Below are 23,994 nucleotides of genomic sequence, written 5' to 3'. Positions count from 1 at the left end.
ATGATACTTCATGGTTTTCATGAATTCATGTTCAGCTCAAATGTGTACATCATCTTATCCATACATTGTGTCATATCACTCATAGTTATACGTACCTGTATTATCTCTCAGTGTGTGCTATTTTTTTTTCCTGTTTGCATAAAGGTTGTGTGATTTTAATTTCTTGCATTGTAGTTTGAAGTGATGATATCACATAGTATTTTAGTAAATGCCTGTAGCTTTAGAAATGATTGTACACTTCTTATATAGTATTTTGATAGTAATGTTCTACATACTTTCACTCATCTGGAATGGAAAAAGCATTTCTCTGTTTTGTATTTGTTTTTGCCTATAATCTTAAGAAAATACGGGGGGGGGGGGTGGAGATCATTGTGTATACAATGTGTCAGCATGTCGTATGTATAGAGAGCTCGCTCCTACCCTTGAATGTAGTCTCCAACATGGCAGCACAGACTTGTTGAATGTGCTGTATCTTCCTCCGTACTCTTTCCAATCACAGCTCAAACACTGAGATGTTGGTTCTCCATCTTTGAAGAAGTGTATCATAGAGACCAAAGTGTCATGGAAAGTTTTATAACCTGGCACATAGATGAAAGAGTCTGAAAGTGAAATTGTACACGCTGCCAGGATTTAACTCTTTATGTGCCATGTTCGCGCATGCGACTCGGTCGATGGCATGCCAACTTCGCATATTCTGCTCATATGCACAAACCTGCCTTAACCGATCGATAAATCGCCAAATATTGCAGAACAATAACAACGTTTCTCGCGCTTCCGTTCCTCTCACATATGTACAGCTTGTAAAGCTTGCATTTTATGTTGTGATAGACTAACATGTGGCGTTCCCTACTGGATTTGCATGTAAATTCTAAGTTTCTGTCACTGTTTTGTGTGCAAAGGTTATGCTTTTACAATAATGTAGCTACTAGTTGTTGAAAAGAAAAACTATCGTAGATTTGTCATTCAATTTACATCAAAGCAAACCTTGGCATTTTCTCACTGGACTCACTATAATGTCCAGCTAAACATAAATTTGTAGAAGTGACATAGATTTGAAAAACAGAATGTTTTCTCAAAGAATGACGACGTTGGTGTCTCAGAATAATGTGGCTCACAGGGGGTTTCCACCATGGCACATAAAGAGTTAAACTCTTCATACAAGATTGATGGTGGATCATGACATGGCTGATATTGATTTTGTGCACCTGTTACTGCCAGGCAGGTGTAAATACACAATGGCAATTTAATGAAACCTGCAGCTCGGTGAATGTTCAACTCCATTGACATTGTGACTCTTTGCTCAAGGCACATGAGAATGTTATTCTAGCAGCCAAGGGGTAAAATTGTTGGATACACTCATAGAAAGGGGGGGGGGGCATTGTTTGGAAGCAACACAAAAGCCTTGTCAATATGAAATTTACGTTTGAGTCTGGTACAATAGGCTTGTCAATATTTACTTTTTAAGCTGCTGCGTTCTGCAAGAAATATTACCTCTCACCGGGCGCGTAATTGCATGGGAGATGACATATGTCAGTTCAAGCAGCCAAATATTAGAAACAGTGTTCGGCCAGGCGCAATGCTGATGAGAAAACAGAGTAATTCATGAACAAATGTCATATTATCAGTCTACTCCTAGCTGTGTACAGAACCGTTTGTCAGGGGATAATACAGACTGATACTGGGTATCGGTACATTTATATTTTAAGGATGGACCTGGCATTCATTAGCACATTCAATTTGCTTCCATTGTCTATGATATGTTGATGTCAATCTACATTTATCTCACCCAATCACTGCCACTACCAGTCTTTGGACATACATCACTCTTCACATGATAAGTAGATGAGTCATGACAAAGACCTAAATGAGATGGATACTGCTAAAGACATCCAAAGTGATCACATTACCCAAGACATTATGGCCCGAATTCACAAAGGTGGTACAAATGAAACCATGGTTTAAACCATGGACAAAAACCATGGAGAGCCAAGTGTCGCATGGAATATTTCGTTTCGAAATCAATCATTTCGTCTAAGAAGTGATTAATTTTGTAATGACATGACAACATTTTGTAACTTAATGAACATTTCGTCCACGAAATGATAATTTTTTTAACGAAACGGTCATTTTGTCGACGAAATGACCAATTTCGTAATGAAATATTCCGTGCGACACTTTGCGCTCCATGGTTTTTGTCCGTGGTTTAGACCATGGTTTCATTTGTACCACCTTCGTGAATTTGGGCCATTGATTCTCTCTTTCAAAAGCAAGCAAACAAACTGAGTACAGAATGCAGGTATTGACATACTGATACGTTTTTGTGTGGAAATCGGAATGTCAACATATTTATTTGTTTAATGTTTTTTGTTTTGGTATTTTTTGTTTTCTTGTGGGGGGGGGGTTGGTGGTGACAAAATATGTTATGTTCTGTCCAGGGCCAGGAGCATTACAGATTACTTTCATCCCATATTTAATCTTTTGTTTAATAGTAAAATCATACTGGTGATATGATACAAGTGTCATCAACATTGGAAATATGATAAGCATTAGAGTTTGTCGATATAGAGATTCACTTGATTTTAAAGAACGGTCATATGTGCAGTTGCAACCACATTGTGTGTCAAAAGGTGGCTTACTGTGATGATGTCATGATTTCACTGTCAGTCATTGACCTATACCCAAAATTTCACCTTGTTTCCTTCTTGACAATATAATCAAAAGGAACAACATTGTGCTCTTCACATCAAATTATTGTTTCGCAGTGATGCAGGAATGATATGTATATAGTCAGACCTGTCCATAGCGGCCACCCAAGGGAGGCAAAAAAAGTGGTTGTTATAGACAGGTGGCCGCTATAGACAGGATCTCTAACATGGCTTTTCTTGGGGGGGGGGGGGTGGATTTATTAGTTGCCATATATAGAAGGTGGCTGCTGAAGACAGGTGGCCCCTAAAGGCAGGTTTGACTATACATATATTATATATGTATATTATATACATGTAATATATTTTTTTTTGGGGGGGGGGGGCAGAGGGGGAGATGGGGCTCTAGTGGCAAATATGCATATCAGCCCAAAATATTACTTTTGTAATATTTTTAGTGTACAAACCAGTGGGGGAGTTTGAAAGTAACAACTACATCTCTTTATCTTTTTTAAATGCAATACGTGTATGGTTAGGTGTGGCTGCAACTGATACCATTCCATGAAAACATGAGAAAACTTCAATTCCATGTCATTTGAATTGTTTGTACAGTCTTGATGAAACTCGAGTCTCCAATTTTGTGCATTTTATTCTACTCTTTTTATCAAAGACAAATCTAGAAGGGAGTGGCGTAGCTGTTTAATCAGTTCTTATTTTGCTTTTCTTTTTGTCAAGTGGATATTTGAAGGATCCCTTCACATCTTTGGAAATGTTAACCACATGTTTGTGGACTACCTACGTTGTTTCTATTTGAAGTCAGTGTCACGTCTCTTGTTACTATGGTCGTATGACGCAGCAGCCTTGGTTGTTGTATGTTGTATGTATTCTCTGTGGAACATCTCAAGTGAAGCTCGACAGAAAGGAGTTGGCTTCACAAATGTTTGATTATGTCTCATGGCTAGCCCAATGTTCCATATACACTACCACTTGACTGGAATGGCATATTATCTGATTTCAAGCTGTAGGACTACTGTCCTATTTGCCATGTGGACGGTTCTTAATCTTGCAAGTCCTTGTTGCTTGCTTACCTTCCCTTCCCTTCCCTAATTAGAGCACATCTGGCCTAGAACCCTGTTAGGGAATCGGTGTATGACGTATGATTCTCCAGCCCAGTTGACCTTAATTATCAAAAGTGATTCAGACTGTACCTAATATTCATTCTTTGTCTCACGTGGTATTGTATATGCCAGGTATTGTCCCGGGTTCTTACATTTACGATTATCTTGGATCAAACAATATTCGTGAAATTGACACCTTGCCAGAATATTGCCCCCGTATAACAAATGCAAATGTGTAATGTCGCTATTGTTGAAGATAGGCCAGCCTTGCCTTGGAAAAAAGGTAATGTATGTTTCTCACTTGGGGCTGTGTTCTCATTCACAGATTTGAATACATGTGTACTCGCAAAATTGTCCTACACGTCCAGACTTTTTCATACAATGCAAGGAAAGTGTATGGCAATACCTAGTGCTTTGAAGTGATCAACTCGGAGATACTGTCAAATGGGTATACTGTGTTTTGGTATGAACATCTGTCATGCTAATATTAAACCTACTTGCTGTTATCTAGATTGCAACAAATCATGAATGCTTTTTAATACTGTATAGTCAGTTTGAAATTAGAGCATGCCTTGTCTTTGTCCCAAGTACTACAAAGTAAACTACAAAATGTGAATATTTATAGAAAAGGGACAATATGGGGAAAAAATATGTATCAAGCATTTATGTAAAGATAAAAAAACAAACCAAAATATTTTGTAATGAAATATTTGATTACATGCTAGAGTGAATAATGATACCAGACTTGGTTAGTCCACTGTAATGTTAATTCATAGTATGCTATATTGGAATATAAATGTATGTATTTACACACCGAGTGTGTTTGTTTGATACATGAATGATAGTTATATCAAATGTATATCAATTAATACTCACTCTATGGTTGCCTTGAGTAGTGAACGTCCACATGTATCATATTATTGTAAATATGTATTTTCCCCCCATAGAAAGAAAAGGTCCAACCTGTGTATGATACTGATATGTACATATTACATTTGTTTATTGCCATTGATACATGTAAATGTGAATATAACGTAATTCTACCTGAGAGGAAATTTTATGGATGGTTGTGGATAATGGACAAGATGATTGAGGAAATTAAAATATTGATGTAAGAGTATGGCGTATTGTGTCAACTTGCCTTGATTGTGTTCATTGCAGATGAATTTGTAGTCAAAATATAGAGTTTATACTGCCCTTCTCTCTCTTCTTTTGTGAGTATTTTTGTTAAAGCAAATGGATGAAATGTTTTTCTTTATACAAATTTCCTTCACATTTTATTCCCAATGGCTGCCTTTGAAGTTGTACATTTTCTCTTGGCCTTGCAGACATGCCAGCAATTCTTGGTATCGCCAATGCACAGAAAAGCCCTGTCACAGATGCACTGTGGGATTCCTTGGCGTCATTGTCGCTTCCGGTTGTCTCGTGTGCGTCTTAGTTCCCATGCAATTCAATGCAGTTTTCGTCTGCTTTTCTTTCGTATCTACCTTTTTTTTTTCGCTTAGAATTCAACAACAAAAAAACAGAGTTAAAAATTTTCAAAATTTTACTGATTTACGATCACCGGAGTCATGGTTCACTACTACAAGGCCTCAATGTGCTGGTCACATGATGAAAAGCGAAAAAATCTTCAGCAGAAAATACCCCTGAATAAAGACAGACTGTTATCCGAGTGCATATGCAGCCAAAGGTTCCTCCCCTGAGCAATCCCATAGTGCATCTAAAATGCTGCTCTGCACACGGCACCTAGGTATTGGCGATACCAAGAATTAATGTGTAACATGTAGTTTGTCTGCTTATAACATCATTATGGGTTCCACGTAGGTTCCAAGTGCCAAATTCTGCATTTGAAAATAAGAACTGAAAAAAAAAAATGTTCCTACTTATTTTCTCTCCAATATCTATCTGGAATCACGTAGGGTGGGGATGCTTCTCATTTTATTTTATGCAACCCAAGGACTCAGCACCATTTGCTTTGATGTTGCAATTCAACATAAATAAAAGAAGAGTGTGCAAAGGGTGCAAGGTATTATGAAAATGAGCTATTGTTTGAGGTTTGGATTGAACTGTCACACAAAGCCTTCACACTAGTGAGTACTCTAATGGTGTGTACTGGGAGGCCGTTGGAGACCCAAGTGAGTTTCATCAGACATCCCCCAGTGTTATTAGCTTCATTATCTACTAATTATTTCAGCAGTCTCTTTGTATCACACACAGGCAATCAGTGAGGAAAGCCCCAAAGAACAAACATGGCCGTATGCTGATGTCTGTCTGTCCTTCAATCTGTCTGGTCCTAATGCAAGTGTGCCGTTTTATGAAGATTTTTTTTTTCCCCCTGAGAGCACACTACTGTCAGTCTGTTTTAATGGTGGATGTGAGAATGCTAGCTCTGAGAAAGAAGGGAGGAGGGGGAGGGGAGGTGGGTTTGTTGTGTTTGTTAGTATACTAATAAAGGATGGGGCCCACCTTTTATTAGGATTGCTTTGTTATGGATATCTCGGCCATTTTAAAACCGATTTTCATCCATCAAATAAGCTTTGAATTCCTCTCAGAATTATAATTATGCTCTTTGACATTTCATAAGAGGTTTTTCATTGTCTAAAAAAAAAAAAAGATCATTAAAAAAGTTTGAAACCTGAACCCCCACCTCAACTGAAACTGTAATATCCCGTTAAAGTGATATTCAATCTTTCTAGGAGTCTTCTGAAGAATTAGGATGACTTGGTAGATTTGTCAAGTGTACGTTAGAATTATATGTGAGAGAACTGCAAGGAATTCACCACGCAGATGCATATCAAAGGAAGCCAAGTTTAAACCTGTCTGGCTGGAAACATATAATGGCCTTTTATGGTCGATATCACCACTCTGTCCAAAACAACTAATCCACTCACTGGCCCGTTTAGGAATCATCGTCCGACAAAAGAATCCCTTTAGGAAGAGCTGGGATGGTGGAAATGTTTTTCCCTTTCCTGAATATTGCGACATTTGACTTTGTGGCCTACCTTCATATACTATAAATCCACTCACCTTACCCCCCTCCGCTAACCTACACACACATCCTACGAAGAGTCTTGTTTCTTTTCTCATAACTTATTATAATGATAATGATAATGAATAACATTTATATAGCGCTTAATACTGATGTTTCTAAGCGCATTGATCCGGAAAAAAAAAGAAGTATGACATTAAAATAAAATACAGCATTATGTAAATATACAAATTATGATATAACATGCAACAGCAAAACAACATAATTAAAGTTGAGTAAACAGATAAGTTTTCAACGATGACTTGAACTTATCTACGTTATCAGCATTACGAATATGGAGAGGAAGTTTATTCCAGAGAGACGGGGAAATAACAGAAAAAGCCCTATCACCATAGCGGGTGCAGGTGCGGGGACCATGTGATAGTTGGAGAGTGGAGGAAGAACGAAGAGAACGGGTTGAAGTGGAGGAGCGGAAAGAAATTAAGTCTTTGAGGTAAGATGGAGCAAGATTATTACATATCTTGTAAACGATAAGGAGGATTTTGAAGGTGATACGTTGATGTATGGGGAGCCAGTGGAGGGATTGGAGAACAGGGGTAATGTGGTCAGATCTTTTTGTAAGGGTTACAAGCCTAGCAGCTGTGTTTTGAATTCTTTGAAGTGGTGCAATACTAGAAGCAGGGAGACCAACAAGAAGGGAATTGCAGTAGTCAAGGTGGGAAGAAACAAATGCGTGGATGAGACGTTCAGTGGAAGACTGATCCAATAACTTACGGATTTTACCAATTTTACAGATACCCCAAGCAGCAGAACGACATGAGTTCTTAATGTGTTGTTGAAAATTCAGGTGCTTATCTACAATAACTCCGAGATCTCTGACGGACTGAGAGGTGGGTATAGTACTGTCTTCGAGGGAAAATTCTGTGAGAGAACCACCTCGCCTAAACTGAGAATGAACATATAAAAATTCTGATTTAACACAATTCAATTTCAAGTAATTATCACATGACCATTGCTTAATATCCTCAACACATCTACTGAGTTTGCAGAGTGCTTCGACTTGAGTATTTGGTTGTATGATTATATAAATTTGAGTATCGTCGGCATACATAACATGTAGAATATCTTCATGAGAGTTGATTACAGAAGACAGAGGGGCTGTGTATAGAATAAATAGTAAAGGACCAACCACAGACCCCTGGGGGACACCATGTCTGTGAGGGAATGACTGAGAAAGTGCGCCGTTAACGTTTACCATCTGGTGGCGGTCATGTAAGTAAGATGAAATCCATCTCAAGACTGTTCCCGTAAGACCAAAGTTGGACTCTAATCTGTTCAGAAGAATCACATGATTGATAGTGTCAAACGCAGCAGAATAATCTAAAAGCAGGAGAGCAGCTTCGTGGCCTTTGTCTACTGCTAAGAGGAGGTCATTGAGTACCTTCAATAAGGCGGTTTCTGTGGAATGAAAGTGCCTATAGGCAGACTGACTAGTAGGAAACAACTGGTGTTCATCGAGGTGATCTCTGAGTTGGCAAGCCACCACTTTCTCAAGAACTTTACCAAAAAAAGACAGATTAGCAATGGGGCGAAAATTATTCAAATCATTACGGTCTAAGCTGGGTTTCTTTAGAAAGGGCAATATGAGCGACCTTTTGAAGTGCTTAGGAACTACGCCTGATGACAACGAGAGATTCAGAATGTGAGTTATTGCAGGAAGAAATTCATCCAGACACTCTTTTAGTAGCCATGTGGGGAGAGGATCAAGAGAACATGACTTGGACGGAAGAGAATTAATGAGACGTTTCACTTGTGACTCAGTGATTAAAGCAAACTCTGAAAATACACACTCGGTGTTTACATCTATGTGAGAGGAATTTGAGAAAGAGATTTCAGGAGACACTGGGAATGAAGAAGCAATGGTGCTAATCTTGTTGTCGAAAAACTCAGCGAACAGATTGGCCAGTACAAGATTTGAAGTATGGTCAGGAAGAACAGAATCCGGATGTGCAATTGTGAGTTTTTTGATGATGTTGAAAAGTTGTTTGGTGTCTGCGGCAGCAATCTCCTGTCTTAGGTGCCTTGACTTAGCGTCGGCAAGGCGGTTGTAGTAGGACTCACACTCTTGCCGATACAGCTCTCTGTCAATGCAAAGACCAGACTTGATCATACGGCGCTCTGCGCGGCGTCTGCGCCTCTTAGCCTCCTTCACTTCTGCCGTGTACCAAGGATTATTCGGCCGCACTGTTACTGATCTAGTCTTGAGCGGAGCGTACTTGTCAAGCAGTCTTGTTATTACACCTTGGGTTTCACTTCTCTGCATATCCAAGTGAACATTTCGCATCCATGGGCACACTTGCATCTGTGTTTTTTTCTTTTTGGATACTATTGCATACGCCTGCCAATTTTTTATTTTTTATTTTTTTTGGGGGGGGGTTTTCCTTGAAAAAGAAAATTTAATACAAAACAGCACAATTACCATCGAAATAATGTTGTTTTTCTCTCATTAGAAACGGAGAGCCTTCTCCAATAACATGTTTGTGTTTGAAAGAGCAGTCATGTATGTACGTTAGTTCTTCCACCACCCCCCCTTGTGTGTGTGTGTGTGTGTGTGTGTGTGTGTGTGTGTGTGTGTGTGTGTGTGTGTGTGTGTGTGTGTGTGTGTGTGTGTGTGTGTGTGTGTGTGTGTGTGGTTAGTCACTAGAAGCAGGGCATGAAATTTTTTTTTTTTTTTTTGGGGGGGGGGGGGTTAAAGTTTAAAGTTATGAGTAGTTGAGGGTTGGGTATGGTGGAAAGGTGGGAATGAGGGTGGTTTGTGTTGTTGTTGTTGTCATTGTTCTTTTGATATAATAGAAATTTCATTTCCTGTTTTTTTAGTGTTTGGCTAAATTGCTCACAATTGCATATGAATTCTTCTTGTTTGTTTTGTAGTTAAAAAGGAATGATCGGATAATTCATTCTATTTCCCCTCTTCTGTTTGATTTCTGCCTTAAAATGAATTGAATGATTATTCTTGTTTCATGGATTATGGATTATGTCTCATAACTGTAGGAATATCTACATGATTTATGACAGATGTTATGTAGAATGTGTGTAATTTTTTTTTGAATTGTTATATTCTCAAAGGAAATGGAATTAATAAAAAGATCACTGAAAACAAAAAATGAATGGCACAAGAGCCAAGCCAGGCACGGATATGAATATCACACAGACACATATCGTCGCTGGGGTGACAAGACCTTGATTGTATCTCAAATTTTGCTGAAAATTAATTTTTTTTTTCCTGGATCAAAGGTCAGATCAGTTGAGTGATGTCTTGTCCAAATCCTACGTACCCCCAAAATGATACCACTGTGCCACGTTAAAGGAAAGGCTATCCCACGTCTGGTGCCATTTTCTTTTTTTTTTTTTGTTGTTGTTGCTCTCCTGAACATTTGATATTTTAGAGATACGAAGTCTTGTCGCCCCAGTGAGATATATATATATACACACACGCACGCACACACACACACACATTTGCACAACGGCATGCATACATGTGTGCATACCCACCTATTGTATGCATATGTTCACACACACACACACACATGTACACACATGCACACACATAAAAACACTCAACACTTGCTAGATAACAAATGGATATTTACAAAGTACCATGGTACCTGCTCTTGTCATTACATGTATGTGGACACTCCTTTCTCTAAAAAGTCAAATATGTTGAGCACTTGACAGTTGTTTTTTTTTTTCATTCTGTTCTTCCTCACATTGCTATTTCAGTCATCATTAGCTACAGTGTACATCTGTTTTGCTAGTGAAAGAGGGATCTTATTTGCCAAGCCAACAATGATGGAAAACACTCACTATTCAAATTCAGTTTCAGAGTGCTTCCCTGGTCCTGGTGAGCTCATTATAACAGAGTCTGGTTAAAAGAAAGGGGGGGGGGGGGTGACAAACAATACCTAAACATGGACTTTGAGGCCCATGAGATGGCTTTTCTATTTTAATAGACATTTGTTGTAATCTCTGCAGGCTATTCAAAGGAGTTATACAATGTATGGTACAGTGCACTCCCGTTATAACGTGCACGGTTATAATATTCTGGTTACTGTAAAAGTGGTTTCTTTCGCAGTGGTTTTATTTTTGCGCTTTTCGCACTTTGAGGTTGAACCGCGAATTTAACATCACGCGAAAATGTTTTGAACTCGTCGCTTGTACAATGCTATCATTACCGACCGCGAATTTAAACACACGCGAAAAAGTCTGCACCGATGGAAACCGCGAAAGTTTCTGTACGCACAAGAAACCACTTTTACAGTACAGCGAAAGAAAAATCCAGGTCACAAAATTATCGGCTCTATGTTTTTTTGTTGTATATTTGTTTGGTTATAACGAAATTTTGATACAACAAAAGAAATCTGCCGGTCCCGGGGACTTCATTATAACGGGAGTCCACTGTAGTTGGGGTAAGTGATTAGTTTCATGGACGATATGTTTGAAGCATGCAAGAAGCCACAGTAGCATTCAGAGAAAGTAGTGTTCAAGGGAGAGGTTGTGGTTAACAAGGATTAAATTTATTGCAAAAATATTCAGCCGCTCTGGTTTGACACAATACTGCATTAAAAAAAAAAAAAAAAAAATGCTGGGAGATCTTTTCGGGAGTAGTTGAGTACAATAAAGAGACTTTTAATATGTTAGGTATTATTTTTTGTTTATTTTTATTTTTATTTTATTTATCTATTATTATTATTTGTTTTTTATTATTATTATTTATTTATTTATTTATTTATTTTTTTTTTTTTTTGGGGGGGGGTATTCTGTATTGTTCTATTCTATTTTGCTTATTTGCTTTTCCCAACAGAAACACATGCATACCATGTGCATTGCATCTAAATACAGCTTGGTAATCAGTGGTGTTACAACGTAGATAATTCTGGAGCATGCAGTACTCCATTCCTTTTATTCATACCTAGTGCTATACACTGTATATCATGTACACGATTACTAATCATTGCATTGGTTGGGATGGATATGTTTGATATACAATACATGTCATCAAAATGATGACCAGCAGAGTACAGAATATGATCAACAGAGAAAGAAACATGTTTGAAATGTTGCTAGTATGAAATCTGTTAAAAAGCACATACGTATAACATGTACAATTTCTCATTGAGGATGCATTTATTTTGGACTTTCATATCACAATCATGCACTCCACAAAAACTGATGTGAGCACCTGTTGGTAAAAACACAAAAATGTGCACATCCCACCAAGAGATGGCAGTATTGCCTATATCAATCTGGGAGAAGATTGAACTACCGTGTAACTTAACTGGTCAAACTTACAGTCCACACTGTACCATCTTTTTGGTCTCTTTTCATTTGCTGTTACAATGATGCCACTCAGAGCATGTTCAATATCAAAACAGTCAGCCGCAAATGCAGGTGAGAGGTTGCTTTCCAACCATATCAGATCTTTTTAGCCTGATAGAATTTCATGACAGTAGCTATGACATGACATCTACTGCTTTTAATGACTGATTAAAACACACATTCATACACACATCATAATAAAAATATGCCTCATTCACACCTACATGAGGAGCTACAATTTGTTTGAAGAAAGCTTATAATATGCTTTCTAATAAGTCGATACCTTGCTGCTTATGTCCACATTATCTCACATGCACTGAAATACTGACTTAACAAAACTGTAAAATATTGCAGATATCATACATGATTTTGGATTGTTTCAGAGAAATAACACAAAGGAAGACTGAACAGTGAATGTTAAGTACACTAATTTATCACCTTAATACCATATAACAGCTCTTGGCAATTCAACCTTGTTTGACTAGCACACATAATGTATTCTCTTTGATGGAAAAGTCAGAATAACTTATGAGTATTCAGCCTAATGCCTAACATTACAGGCAAAAACTTTGCAGTCCTGTTTTGCTATTAAGTTTTGTACTTCAAAGGAATATTGCACAGTATTCTTTATACACATATTAAGATACCTGTCCTACACAATGTACATGTTTGTATCCCATCATGATTTCCAAAAGTTTGTCTCCGATAAACCTTGGCATCATAATATATTTTGTTGGGATGATAATGATCTGCATAGTATTCATTTGTTTGTAAAGTGTAAAAACACACACAAAAGTTTTGGTTGAAATTAAACAAAATTGTCCAAAAACTGTACGATACAGGCTTTTTCACAAAGTAAAATAACTATTTTTGATTAATGGTTTCAGTCAGAAAACATGATTTAACAGTTTTAAACTTTCTTATCATTCATACAAAATCTGCACTTTCTGTAGCCTTCATTCAAGCAGAATATCACTAAACTGTATTTCATGAGTTTTCAATGATTAGTATCTTTAAAAGATTAGTGTAAAACCTTCTAAAAACCAAATTTTAATAAGAAAAACAAAAAAAATGCAACTTTGACTACACTGTCATTAAGAAAATAATCGTCAACATATTTTTTATGACACTAATATCACTGTCTATGACATGAAATGTAACTCTTACTAATTGAACAGGTTTAAATGCAATACTATGATCACTAAATACCAAAAAAGTGTTAAAAATGAAACTCAATTGCTTTCAATCAGTTTCATTGTTAGTGAAAGCTCTCTAATAGAGTGGGTGAGAATCAGGGTGATTTCAGGAAGAATTTTGTTAGATATATATATTTTCTGACAAACTGTTATAAGCTGCAGAAATCAAATTATTCAAATTCAAATTCAAATTTATTTCACATGCTAAAAGAAAACATGTTCGTCACATTTGCAATACAAAAAAAAAAACAGAAAAAGAAGAAGAAGAAGAAGAAAAAAAAAAATCCTTGCATATGATTGGCTGAGAGTAAATTTGTCAGAAAAAAATATCTGACAAAACACTTCATGAAATGCCCCCTGGACTTGGGTCTGGATGGGGAATCTCTCAGGTTCAGATTCCACCATATGCAACAGCCTTGGACAAGATGTGCGATGGCTGACTGTCCCATTTGACTGCAGAGTTGAAATTTGCCTTTTGCAAAAGCAGCTTGCAATGGACTCGCACGCACACAGTGATCAGATCGGAGCGAGCTCGCTACACTCGCAGCTCGCCGGGTGCGCGCTGTGTGTGCGAGTCCACTGCTCTCTGTGTGCGTGTGCTGAAATCATAACGAGCTGCCTTTGCAAAGGGCTACACATGTATGTTAAAATTGGATCATGGCACCACCGGATTGGAAAAGCAGTGCCAAAAGGAAAATAAATTTACAAACTCTTCTGAGATTTGTTGCATCATTTTAGTTAAAATTCTTAAAATGTTTGTGGAGTAGAAATCTTACAAAGTGGATTTCTTTACATTACAGTTGTATGTACATGCTCACAATAAATCATTGTGTCATTGTAAAACATGTGTTCATGCTCAATTTCAGTTCAGTTTCTCATGAAAAAAGATGTGGTGGCACAAATAGATCCTTACAATTTACATTCATCATATAAAGCACATAAAACATCCTCTGCATCAGACAGTGAGTCTTCAAGACTGTCACGTTCAGGCAGCTACAGCATATTCAAGCATGTAATCCATAAAAATCCTAAGGCATAAATTATCATACTGTTTTGATTTATAAAATTGGCAATTTGATATAAAGCTTCCACTGCATATACACTGCATCTCATATTACAGATAGATTCAAGGAATGATTGAAAACAAAGAAATTAATCAACCCCAACAAAGCCTGTAAAAACCAGAGAGAAACAGAGAAAAGACAGATCTATCTTCTACAATGTAATGCTACATAAGAATCAGCACCACATTCAGTGATGTACGAGGCCTTTGAAGAGTCTGCAATGAAAAAAAAAAAAAAATAATCATACATGAATTATGAAGAGCCCAAAGAAAGAGAATACCTAATGTACATAATGAATAATAATCTTAAATCAGAAAGAAATGCAGTTTCTTGGACTATTATGGGTTAAAGCCGTTTGAGGGTCATCTGAGAATTCCATTTTCTCATGTTTACAGTCTAGTCGATTTGTCAATCACCTCTCGATAAGGATCGTTTCACTCAAGATTTATCATTTCTCATCATAATGTACACTTTTGTATTTGACAAGCACTAGAGTGCATTGATTACCAATTAACATCAACTTCAGGGTCAAGTGACTTCACTGAATTGAAATGCCGCTAATTTGTAGAGATATAAAAGCGGTATGAGATTACGTGAATTTCCATCTTCACGATAGGCCACTGTAGACTATATGGCACAAACTGACAAAAACAGAGCGATGATTTAAGATCACCAACAATCAATGCATGTTTGGAAGGTATCACTGCACCATACACAGGTACATTTTTGGCTTTAGAATATAAAATAAATGATTGTTCATAGGTACACTTATATATATCTTTAAGGTTTAGGAAGCTCTTCCAATATTGATGCTCTGTCTTGATCCACACTGTTGTTTCTACATACTCTTCTGAAGGCAACAACTCTGTGGGGTTTTTAGGCAGTCCCTTGGTTTTCGTTGTGAATTCGTTCGATGACATCAAAGAGTTTGGAAGAGTCTGTAGCCCCCTCAGCTATCATTCTATCCAAGGCGACAGCTTGCAGTCTCATTCCCCAATAATCTGACACCCAGGAATGAATGCTGTGAAAAGAAAATATGAAAATACATATATTTCGAGAGATATTTTCAAAACATTACATCACGTTCAAGGTGTCTCTACAATAAAAATAATGCAAATCACATCAACAGAATGGTGAAGGTTTTAACTGCACCTACATTGTATCTAGATGTAAACATGAGAAAGTGGAAGAATTTCACAAAACGGAGATGCATGTATTATTTGCATTTTATGCAAATTGGAAGACAAGAAGCTGTATTCAATCACCTCATCAGGAGTGTACACCAATGTAAGTCTGCCATTGACAATTATTTAAATTTTTACTAAATTTCTGTGTCAGCATTTACCAATTACGAGTTGAACCCTTTGCACTGAATTGTTGCAGTCTTGTTATAAGCCAGCAACCATACCTTTTAGGTGGAAAGAAGCTATAGTTGATTGATTTTCTACAATTTAAGCAAGATTTTTAAGCAAGATTTACTTGAACAAACTCAATGCAAGTACATCATTGCCTCTTCTAATGTGTACATGTGTGGTTGCAACCAAAATATGCCACCAAACAAGAAGTGGACAAAAGCTCCAGGTCAAAATAGTTAGGATACAAACAAACATTTGCAATATTGCTTCAGTGATAAATAATTCAATACTTTGGTTCAATACTGTCCAGGTACAATGTAAGGACCCCCAAAATGCTGTCATGAGCAAACTTGTAGTGTATAGTGTGTATGTACATGGTATAATTTTAGTGTTTTTATCTTTGCAAAGTTTGTGCGTTGACTATGTACTAAAAGTATGTGTTCTTTGCAAAATCAACACTGAGAAAATATTGCCTCCTATACAATACAGATGTGCTGTAAGGTGGCAAATCAATAACTTTTCTGCTGAAAAGGAATGTTCCTGTAATACTTTGCACTTCTTCTTTCTCCTTCTGCCACTTTTACTCTGCAAACGTTGATATTTTTGTGTGTTTATTCATTCAAAAACATATTTGCGAGTTCTTGAATTCGCACTGTGCAATTGTCAATCCATTTAAAATGTGCAGATGAAATTGTGAAGATATTTTCGCATGTTTTAGAATTCACGCTCACAGCAAAAATATTTCACAATAAAATGCGACAATGTACAACGTACCTCGAAAATTTCTGTGTTGACAGTACTCATGAAGCATGGTGCATACAGTGTGATACACAGAGTTAATATAACTAGCATTCATTCCTACATTTTTGTATTATGTACAATTATTTCACTTCATGTACAATACAAATTGTATGTACACATTGTCTTTCATGAGAAACTTCTACTGAATTGGTTTTAAAAAATTAGCGTACACTACAATTTGTAGTACCAAATATCTATTATCCAGTGCTGCAAGCAAACAAGAGAAGATCAGGGGGGAAAAATCAACCTCCAAATAATGCTGTACATGTACAGATATGTCATGTGTTCATGACAGGCTGCAGTGTAATGACAAGTTCTCATATATTGCATAGTGAAGCAGAAGGAGCTCCTTGCTTTCAGCAACAGTGTCAAGTATCAATGGCAAGGAATTGCAACTTGTAGAATCCCAGTTCACAGGAAGTTATTTTTGGCTTAAATTTGGCGCATCCTGTTACTTTTGTTTCCTTACACAGATGAACAAATACAGTGAAACCAGCACAACCCATCATTAGTTTGCCCTTTTTTTTTAAAGTGATACAGTGTAATTCAGCAATTTCCTGCCAAGTAATGCCTTCCTGTGATGGGCACAAAAACAGGGCCTCTAAATAAAACTATCAAATAGAATGCCATTCATAGTTTACATGAGACACAGTTACCATAGCAGCCACCAATATTACTATGACAGACAATATTGTACTAACATAACTGGACTGCAAATCTATTTTTTTTTTTTTTTTTAAAGGAACACATTGGTGGCAGGTCCTTTCAAGAAATGGATAATGACATTATAAGGGACTGGTAGGACTACTAATTTGGCTTCTTCCTACAGGCTCATCTGGTGAAAAAAAAAAAAACACATGAAAAATGCAGTTTGCACATTACATTTATAATACAATTGTGACATACACCAAGTTGTAAGATCAAACAAACTGCTACAAGATGTACAACCTTTGTACGGTATAACACATGTTGTACACTCTGTAGTGACTTGGAGATGTGCATTGTACATTGTCAGTTCAAATGTAGGGTACCGTCATTTTCCTACAATATAACGAAGAAACTGTAAAGTATCAATCATACAACAATGTAAATTACCATAAAACGGGGTGAATAGGGACGGCGAGGTGAATAGGGACAAAACCGAGAAGTTTTTTGAATGTGCATGTTTCATATTTGCTTGAACTTTTTTTAAAAATTTTATCACAGGACGGAAGGACCATCCAACAGTGTCCAGAAAGTGGTCCTCCTGATGTGAAATTTTTTTTAAAGGGTACAGGAGGTCCAAATAAAAAGTTTTCAAAAAATCACAACAAAATCAGGGCAGTCAAAACTTTTCTGCTCCTGTGGCCATTGATTAATGAAATTTGCTGAAAATGTTCATGAATCTAGCCTATTAGGTCCTACAACACACCTTTAAATTTGAAATAATTATTCCAACAGGAATTTGTGACAGCACATTTTTTCTTCTCTTGGGCAAAAAATCAGTTAGACTGGGGTGAATAGGGACACCATGGTGTCGTTTGATTGGCCCTTTAAATTTTCTGCATGATTAACTATTATGATGTCACAAATTGCTCTGAATTGTTTGTTGTGTCCTGCTATTTCCAAAAGTTTGAATTTCTATTCTAAATCTCTTGACAAGAGAGCAATAAGATCTTTGTATATATGTGGCTTCACTTTTGTATCTACATAGATGAGAGTGAACTTTGCTGTCTTAACCCTACATGTAACTTGGGGAGGAAGGGTCTGGGAACCCTGGCCCCACACACCCTCTTGGGAATTTTTTCATTGCCTAAGACAGGCTAGGACTTCTCCACTTGTATTTCATGACCCTTTTCTCTGTTTTCTGCATGTTTTAATGCCAATAACACATCTGTTTGGGTCAGACCCATATTATAGGTGCCAGCTTATAATTGCTGTACGAACTCCCCAAATATCCCCAACATCATAAGAGTCAAGTTACACTGAATTTAGAGTGTATGAATAAGATTGTACATCATGATTTGCCACTTGAAGAAGAAATGGGTTAATATTTGAGTGCAATTCAACGGATTAGTAAAGTTTTGACTAACTTTTCAATCTTAACCTTTGACCTCATGGGTCACATTTTTTTTATATCAGCTCATTTTGTTGGGCTGTTGCAATTTTTGTTAAAGATTGATTTAACAATGGAATAAATTGCTCTTAAATGTTTGTATATCATTTTTAAACTCTGTAGTTGTTCCCTTAATCCAATTCATTGGATGGATTGAAAAAAAAAAATGCCTCCCTGTTGACCCCAAATTTGGGGTCAACAGGGACAGCGTCATTTTTTTCAAAAAACATACTTTTCCCCCAAATATTTTTTTTTTTCACAATACCAAATTAAAGGTATTTTAGGTGGACATAAAATAACCACATAAGATTGATTTTCTGGGCTGCATGAAAAAAAATACAATCATGAGAACTTTAAATTTGTCCCTATTCACCCCGTTTTACGGTACGCATCACAGCAACACTATAAAGGAGTGTAAAACTTCACTTGATGGGGGGGGGGGGGGGGGGGTCACCTTGAGGCAAATATGCTACTGTACCATCTGCATCCAATCAAGGTGAAATTGTCCAAAAAATGATCATCAATTTTGGTACCGGTACATAAAATCTGCACCCTACATGGCTTCACACATGACATACAATGTACCGTTGTACACTGTTCTGGTATCACTAGGAATGTAACCTAAATGACATGTTATGTGGGCATTTCCTTGCATCAGTAGAAGGGTACATTTCAGGGATGTTGTTTTATTTTTTTGTTTCCAAAGTGCATTACTCCAAACCATCTTTTAGAGACACAAAGTAACTTTGCCCCAAAATTGCTTCAAAGAGGCAAATGATTTGAATTTTGCCAGAATGAAAAATTTGGGGGTAACATTATGCAATCACTGGACAGACATCTATAAAACTAACTTAATGGAGGTCAAATAATGAATGCTCATCGAGACTTTGTTGGTTTTTTAACTGAATGGCTTAATATTGATTAAAAAAAGATAACAGCTCTAGATATTGTATTGAACATTATAAAACATTTTAGACTTAGTGTGTAATGTACAATTGTATGCAAAATGGACAGAAAAAGTAATTACAAATAGTGTAAGTTGATGTTGACAAATTACTTGTACAGTATGTATTATGTACATCTACATGTTGATGCACTTTATCAGGTCCCAGGTGTATCAACTGAAGCAAGCCTACATTTGTATTGCCACAAATCCCCCAAATTCACTTGCAGAAGTACATGAAACTGGGACCTCAGGATCAATTTACAGTCAATCTGTACGCGTCTTACTGTATCAACAGAGTCACAAACAGCTCCTTAGTGTAGAGCAGATTTTCATTCTAATTTGTTTTGTTCATACCATGCATACTGTATATGTACAGTGTAATTAGAATACACACAAAAGCAACCACTTCAGCCTCCTTTACAGTACAAGTGTACATTAGCTTTGTACACAGCCTTTAGTGTCAGATGTGCTGCATGGAATATCAATGGTAGAACCAACAAAACTTTACAATTTAGTGTAACATGCTGCATGGTATGAGTATCAGGTGGTTTTTTTTCAACACTACATTCAGAGACACCCCCCTGCTACATCCAAGCTCTATACTTTTTCCTTTTTTTTAACACATTTTATTCATGTTTTTTTTTTTCTCTAGTATAGTCAGTACAGATTAGGATGGTTTAAATCTGCCATGTATGTATTGTACTCTAATTGCAAAGTATATTTTCCATGAAATGGGTGACAAACTGTTGTGGATTTTTAATGAGAGTTACAATGTTGTAAATGATCACCCAAAAATAATAAATCACACACACAAAAAAAGTGATCACATCAATCACTTGAAATTAAGAATGTCATGACAAGCCTCCATCACTGATGTTTAGTAAATCGACAGCTTTCCAAATTCTCTATTGCTCATGAAATCCTCTAGGATATTTTATTTCATCATATGAATGGTTATTATTCATACAAAAGAAGTGTACCAAACTGACGTCACCATCTTTTCTGACATGCATCGTACTATACACATTGATGTGAAGAAGCTCAATGCAATTGTGACTTTAGATATTACTGCTTTGTGAGCCCATGAAAACTTTAGAATCCAAAACAATTATTTTGTGGTCCATTTTCAACGTTCTATCTGTTTGACTTTCCTAAGTTCATTTCAAGAAAGTCACTGTCTGTATGGAATGAAGTTTACTTTACCTGCCCCAGAAACAAATGATGCAATATTTGATACCCTGGGGTACGAAATGAAAATTTCCCATTTCATTATCTTTTTTTTCAGTGCTGTACCCTGGGCAACCAAAAAATGTGTAACAAATTTTGAACATTATTACACTGTAAGCAAGAACATGTTTTCTTGTTCGTGATTATGCAACAATTAATGCATGCAAATAATATATATTTTTTCTCATTTACATAGCTTCGTTTTAATCTTCACTGTTTAATGTTTTTATGGTACATGATTGTGTAATGAATGTTGTTCTATAAAAAAAAAGAAGTTATTCTTGAATGGTTACTTAGTGAAACTTGTATTATCCTCATCGTGACTATATTACACAACTTGACATGGAAGGAAAATAGCCATTGGGATCATTTTAATATCACCGTGCCGATTGATGCTGGTGCTAATGATGAGAAATTAGTCGCCATGACAACATTGCACAACTGGATGATAATGGACACAAGATGGCGCCACACAACGCCGTACTCCAGGTTACAATGGTATCCCAGGGTACATGTACAGCATGCCAAATCAAATATCAAATATTGAAAAAAAAGGGAAAAATTTTAAAAGTCAAGAAAACCGTACCTTTCACTTTCAGGAACATCTTCCAGCTTCCCAACTGAGGGTCCTGGAGGTGGGCATCCCATCTGGATGCCCTGCCCGATCTTCCTCTCTAGCAATGGATGCGTAGGAGGGACATCCCCCTGCTCAGCTCTGTACCTCTCCGAGATCTTCTCGCATACGTAGCATTCAAATCCAGAAATGAAGCTGTGTTTATCCCACTCATTTACTGCATACTTCCTGTTCTGCATGTGCTCAACTAGATGCTCATTTGTAACCCCATTTTCCTTGTATGTCAGGTAGTTCAAATACACATCATCATGTTCATCCAGCAGTTTGATAAAGTATGCTAACTGTTCTGGAGTGTCGAAGGAATCGACATTAATGAAGGATTTTATGCTTGGAGCCCAGTCCTGAGCGGATGAAGAGCCACGATATATGGGAACGGAACCAACATGAAATGGTCGAAAGAATTTTTCTGTGATGTAGTCATCGCAGATGGCATTTTCAAATGCCAGGTGAAACTTGTACTTTGCGATGAAGTCATAGAAATCTTCTGCTTCCATCGACTCCACTGGATCGTTCATTTGTTCGGGCATCTTCTTGTTGTTCACACATTTACCATAAGAATCTACCCTGATGTGCTTCATGAGCTCCTTGACATAACGGTCCCTATCTGCAGCAACATCACAGTGTGACTGCACATAAAGTATTGGGGCCAACTTGCTCGTCTTCCTCAGTTTGTTCTTCTCCTCAATGGGAACAGGCTTTCTTTGTGTGAGGTAGTCCAGATTCGGTAGGGCGTGTGTTGTCGTTGGGTAGTTTGATTCCCTCTTGAAGGTAGCAGAATGATTGAATTGCTTCATGGTATGGATTAGCACATAATTATTCATGGGTGACTCTTCATGAAGCAAGGCCCACTCATGCCAGGGTTTTCGAGGCAAGGGAGCTTCATAAGCCCGAAAGTCAGTCCCATAGAAGAGTATGCCACGGGTGAGTGGGTCAGCCAGGATCCTTTTATCGCTGGTTGACAAGCATTTGTGCTCACCACAAGTGATCTCAGAAATATGTCCTCTGTGAGAATGTGGATACAAGGCATCAGTCCACCATAAAATTGTTGGCATTGTTAAAGTCGGCTTTGGAGGCTGCCCCTTCTCACTCTTCCGCTTGGGCAAATCCTGGTGAAGGGGCTCATTGCCTGTTGCTCTGCCTTGATCCTCAGAAAGCATGGACTGTGAAAAATCCTCATCAATCTGCTCCATTTGATGATGTCCGTCATCACCCCCTTGCCATTTCCAAAGTCTTATACCATCAAGGTACGTTGGAAAGATGCCCATCATCCCGGAAGACAACAGACTGATTGTGAAACCAGTGATAAACACTATCACAAAGATGAGAAGGGCACATCTCCAGTCCACACCACCAGCAGGACCCGCATCCCTTTCATTGGTTACATCGCTGCCTGCACTTTTACTGCCAGTGGTGTCTGATCTCACTTGTGTCTTCTTCCGGTGATGAAGCTCCTTTGAATCCATGTTCCTCAGTTCAGGCTCTGCACTCGATCTGCTGTAAATTTACAGACACAGATAAGATGTTTATTTCCATTTGTAGTTATGAACATGCAGATTGCAGATGCAGTGAACCACACCACTGCACTGTTTTAGACCGGAGACTCGACCCCTCTCAAAAGATCTGGCGTTGGCTAGGTTTGAAAAGATGCAAAGTTTAAAGCCCAAACAAAGTTCTGGTACGCCTGCAAAAGTTGTCAAATTTCGCTCCCAAATGTGAACGTATGCTTAGGAAATGTGCAGGATAACGATGTTATAACAAGATATTCGATGGGTAACGACGAAAATGCGAAATATTAACCAAAAAGGTTCAGTCTCAGGACTTACCCGAACGGGGTCAGGCTAAACTCGGACTCGGGGATAACTCGGCTTCGCTTTGACGGCGGGATCAGTTGTAGTGGTTGTCCCTCTGGTTGTACAGTGTTGTCCTATGGGAGCGGCCTGTATAAACTAGCGCTTTGTGTTCTGGCTATTCGCAGTAATGGTCCGAGTTGTTACAACGTGCGCATCAAAACCTCTTTTGCGCGCATGCAAAATTAGTGTGCGCCTATCAAGCACCTCTAAAACAATCAAAGGCGCTTGAAAAACAACAACAAAAACTCCAAAGACCGCGCGTCTCAGCAACTGATGACCGCACTCTGTCATTTTGTTTTGTTTTGTACAGACTACAGGATTACGTTAGCACGCACTTTCCTGTCCATTCAGTTAGGCCTCAGTAATGTGGCGATCACGAACTGCGTGTGAATTGTCTGAAGTAGGGTCGATTTTTCCCGAGATCAAGTTAGTTTGGAGCCTTCTGGAATAAAAGTCGGTTTTCCTACTATTATTATTTTTCTCAAAATACTCCAAATCGACTCATCATTCCGGCAAACCGCGTCAGCCAGGTAAGTTTCTTAGTGAACTCTTTCGATATATTGCAAGAAAAAATGAAATGGTGCTAGACGGGTTCTCAAGCACTTACCGAAACTTAGTTTTCACTTTAAAGCCAGCAGTGCAGTGGCAACAGTCCAACACAACACTATCAGAGCAGAGGCCAGAGAGCTAAAACTTTTAGT

General features: G+C 37.7%; 1 protein-coding gene across 1 annotated transcript; it reads right to left on the bottom strand.

Moving 5' to 3' along the window:
- Positions 1-15,224: 15,224 nt before the first annotated feature.
- Positions 15,225-22,906, bottom strand: LOC139725730 (alpha-(1,3)-fucosyltransferase 11-like). The gene is made up of 2 exons (XM_071636814.1): positions 21,396-22,906; positions 15,225-15,406 (listed from the first exon to the last, which is right to left on the bottom strand). Exons 1-2 carry the CDS (start codon positions 22,904-22,906, stop codon positions 15,262-15,264), a joined length of 1,656 nt encoding a protein of 551 aa, XP_071492915.1. The 3' UTR covers positions 15,225-15,261.
- Positions 22,907-23,994: the final 1,088 nt, after the last annotated feature.

This window comes from Diadema antillarum, unplaced genomic scaffold, assembly GCF_040938485.1.
Source record: "Diadema antillarum isolate AM-2024a unplaced genomic scaffold, OU_Dant_1.0 seq00000057_RagTag, whole genome shotgun sequence".
Lineage (NCBI taxonomy): Eukaryota > Metazoa > Echinodermata > Echinoidea > Diadematoida > Diadematidae > Diadema > Diadema antillarum.
Note: the sequence above shows the minus strand (reverse complement) of the source record. Positions and strands in the feature narration are given on the sequence as shown.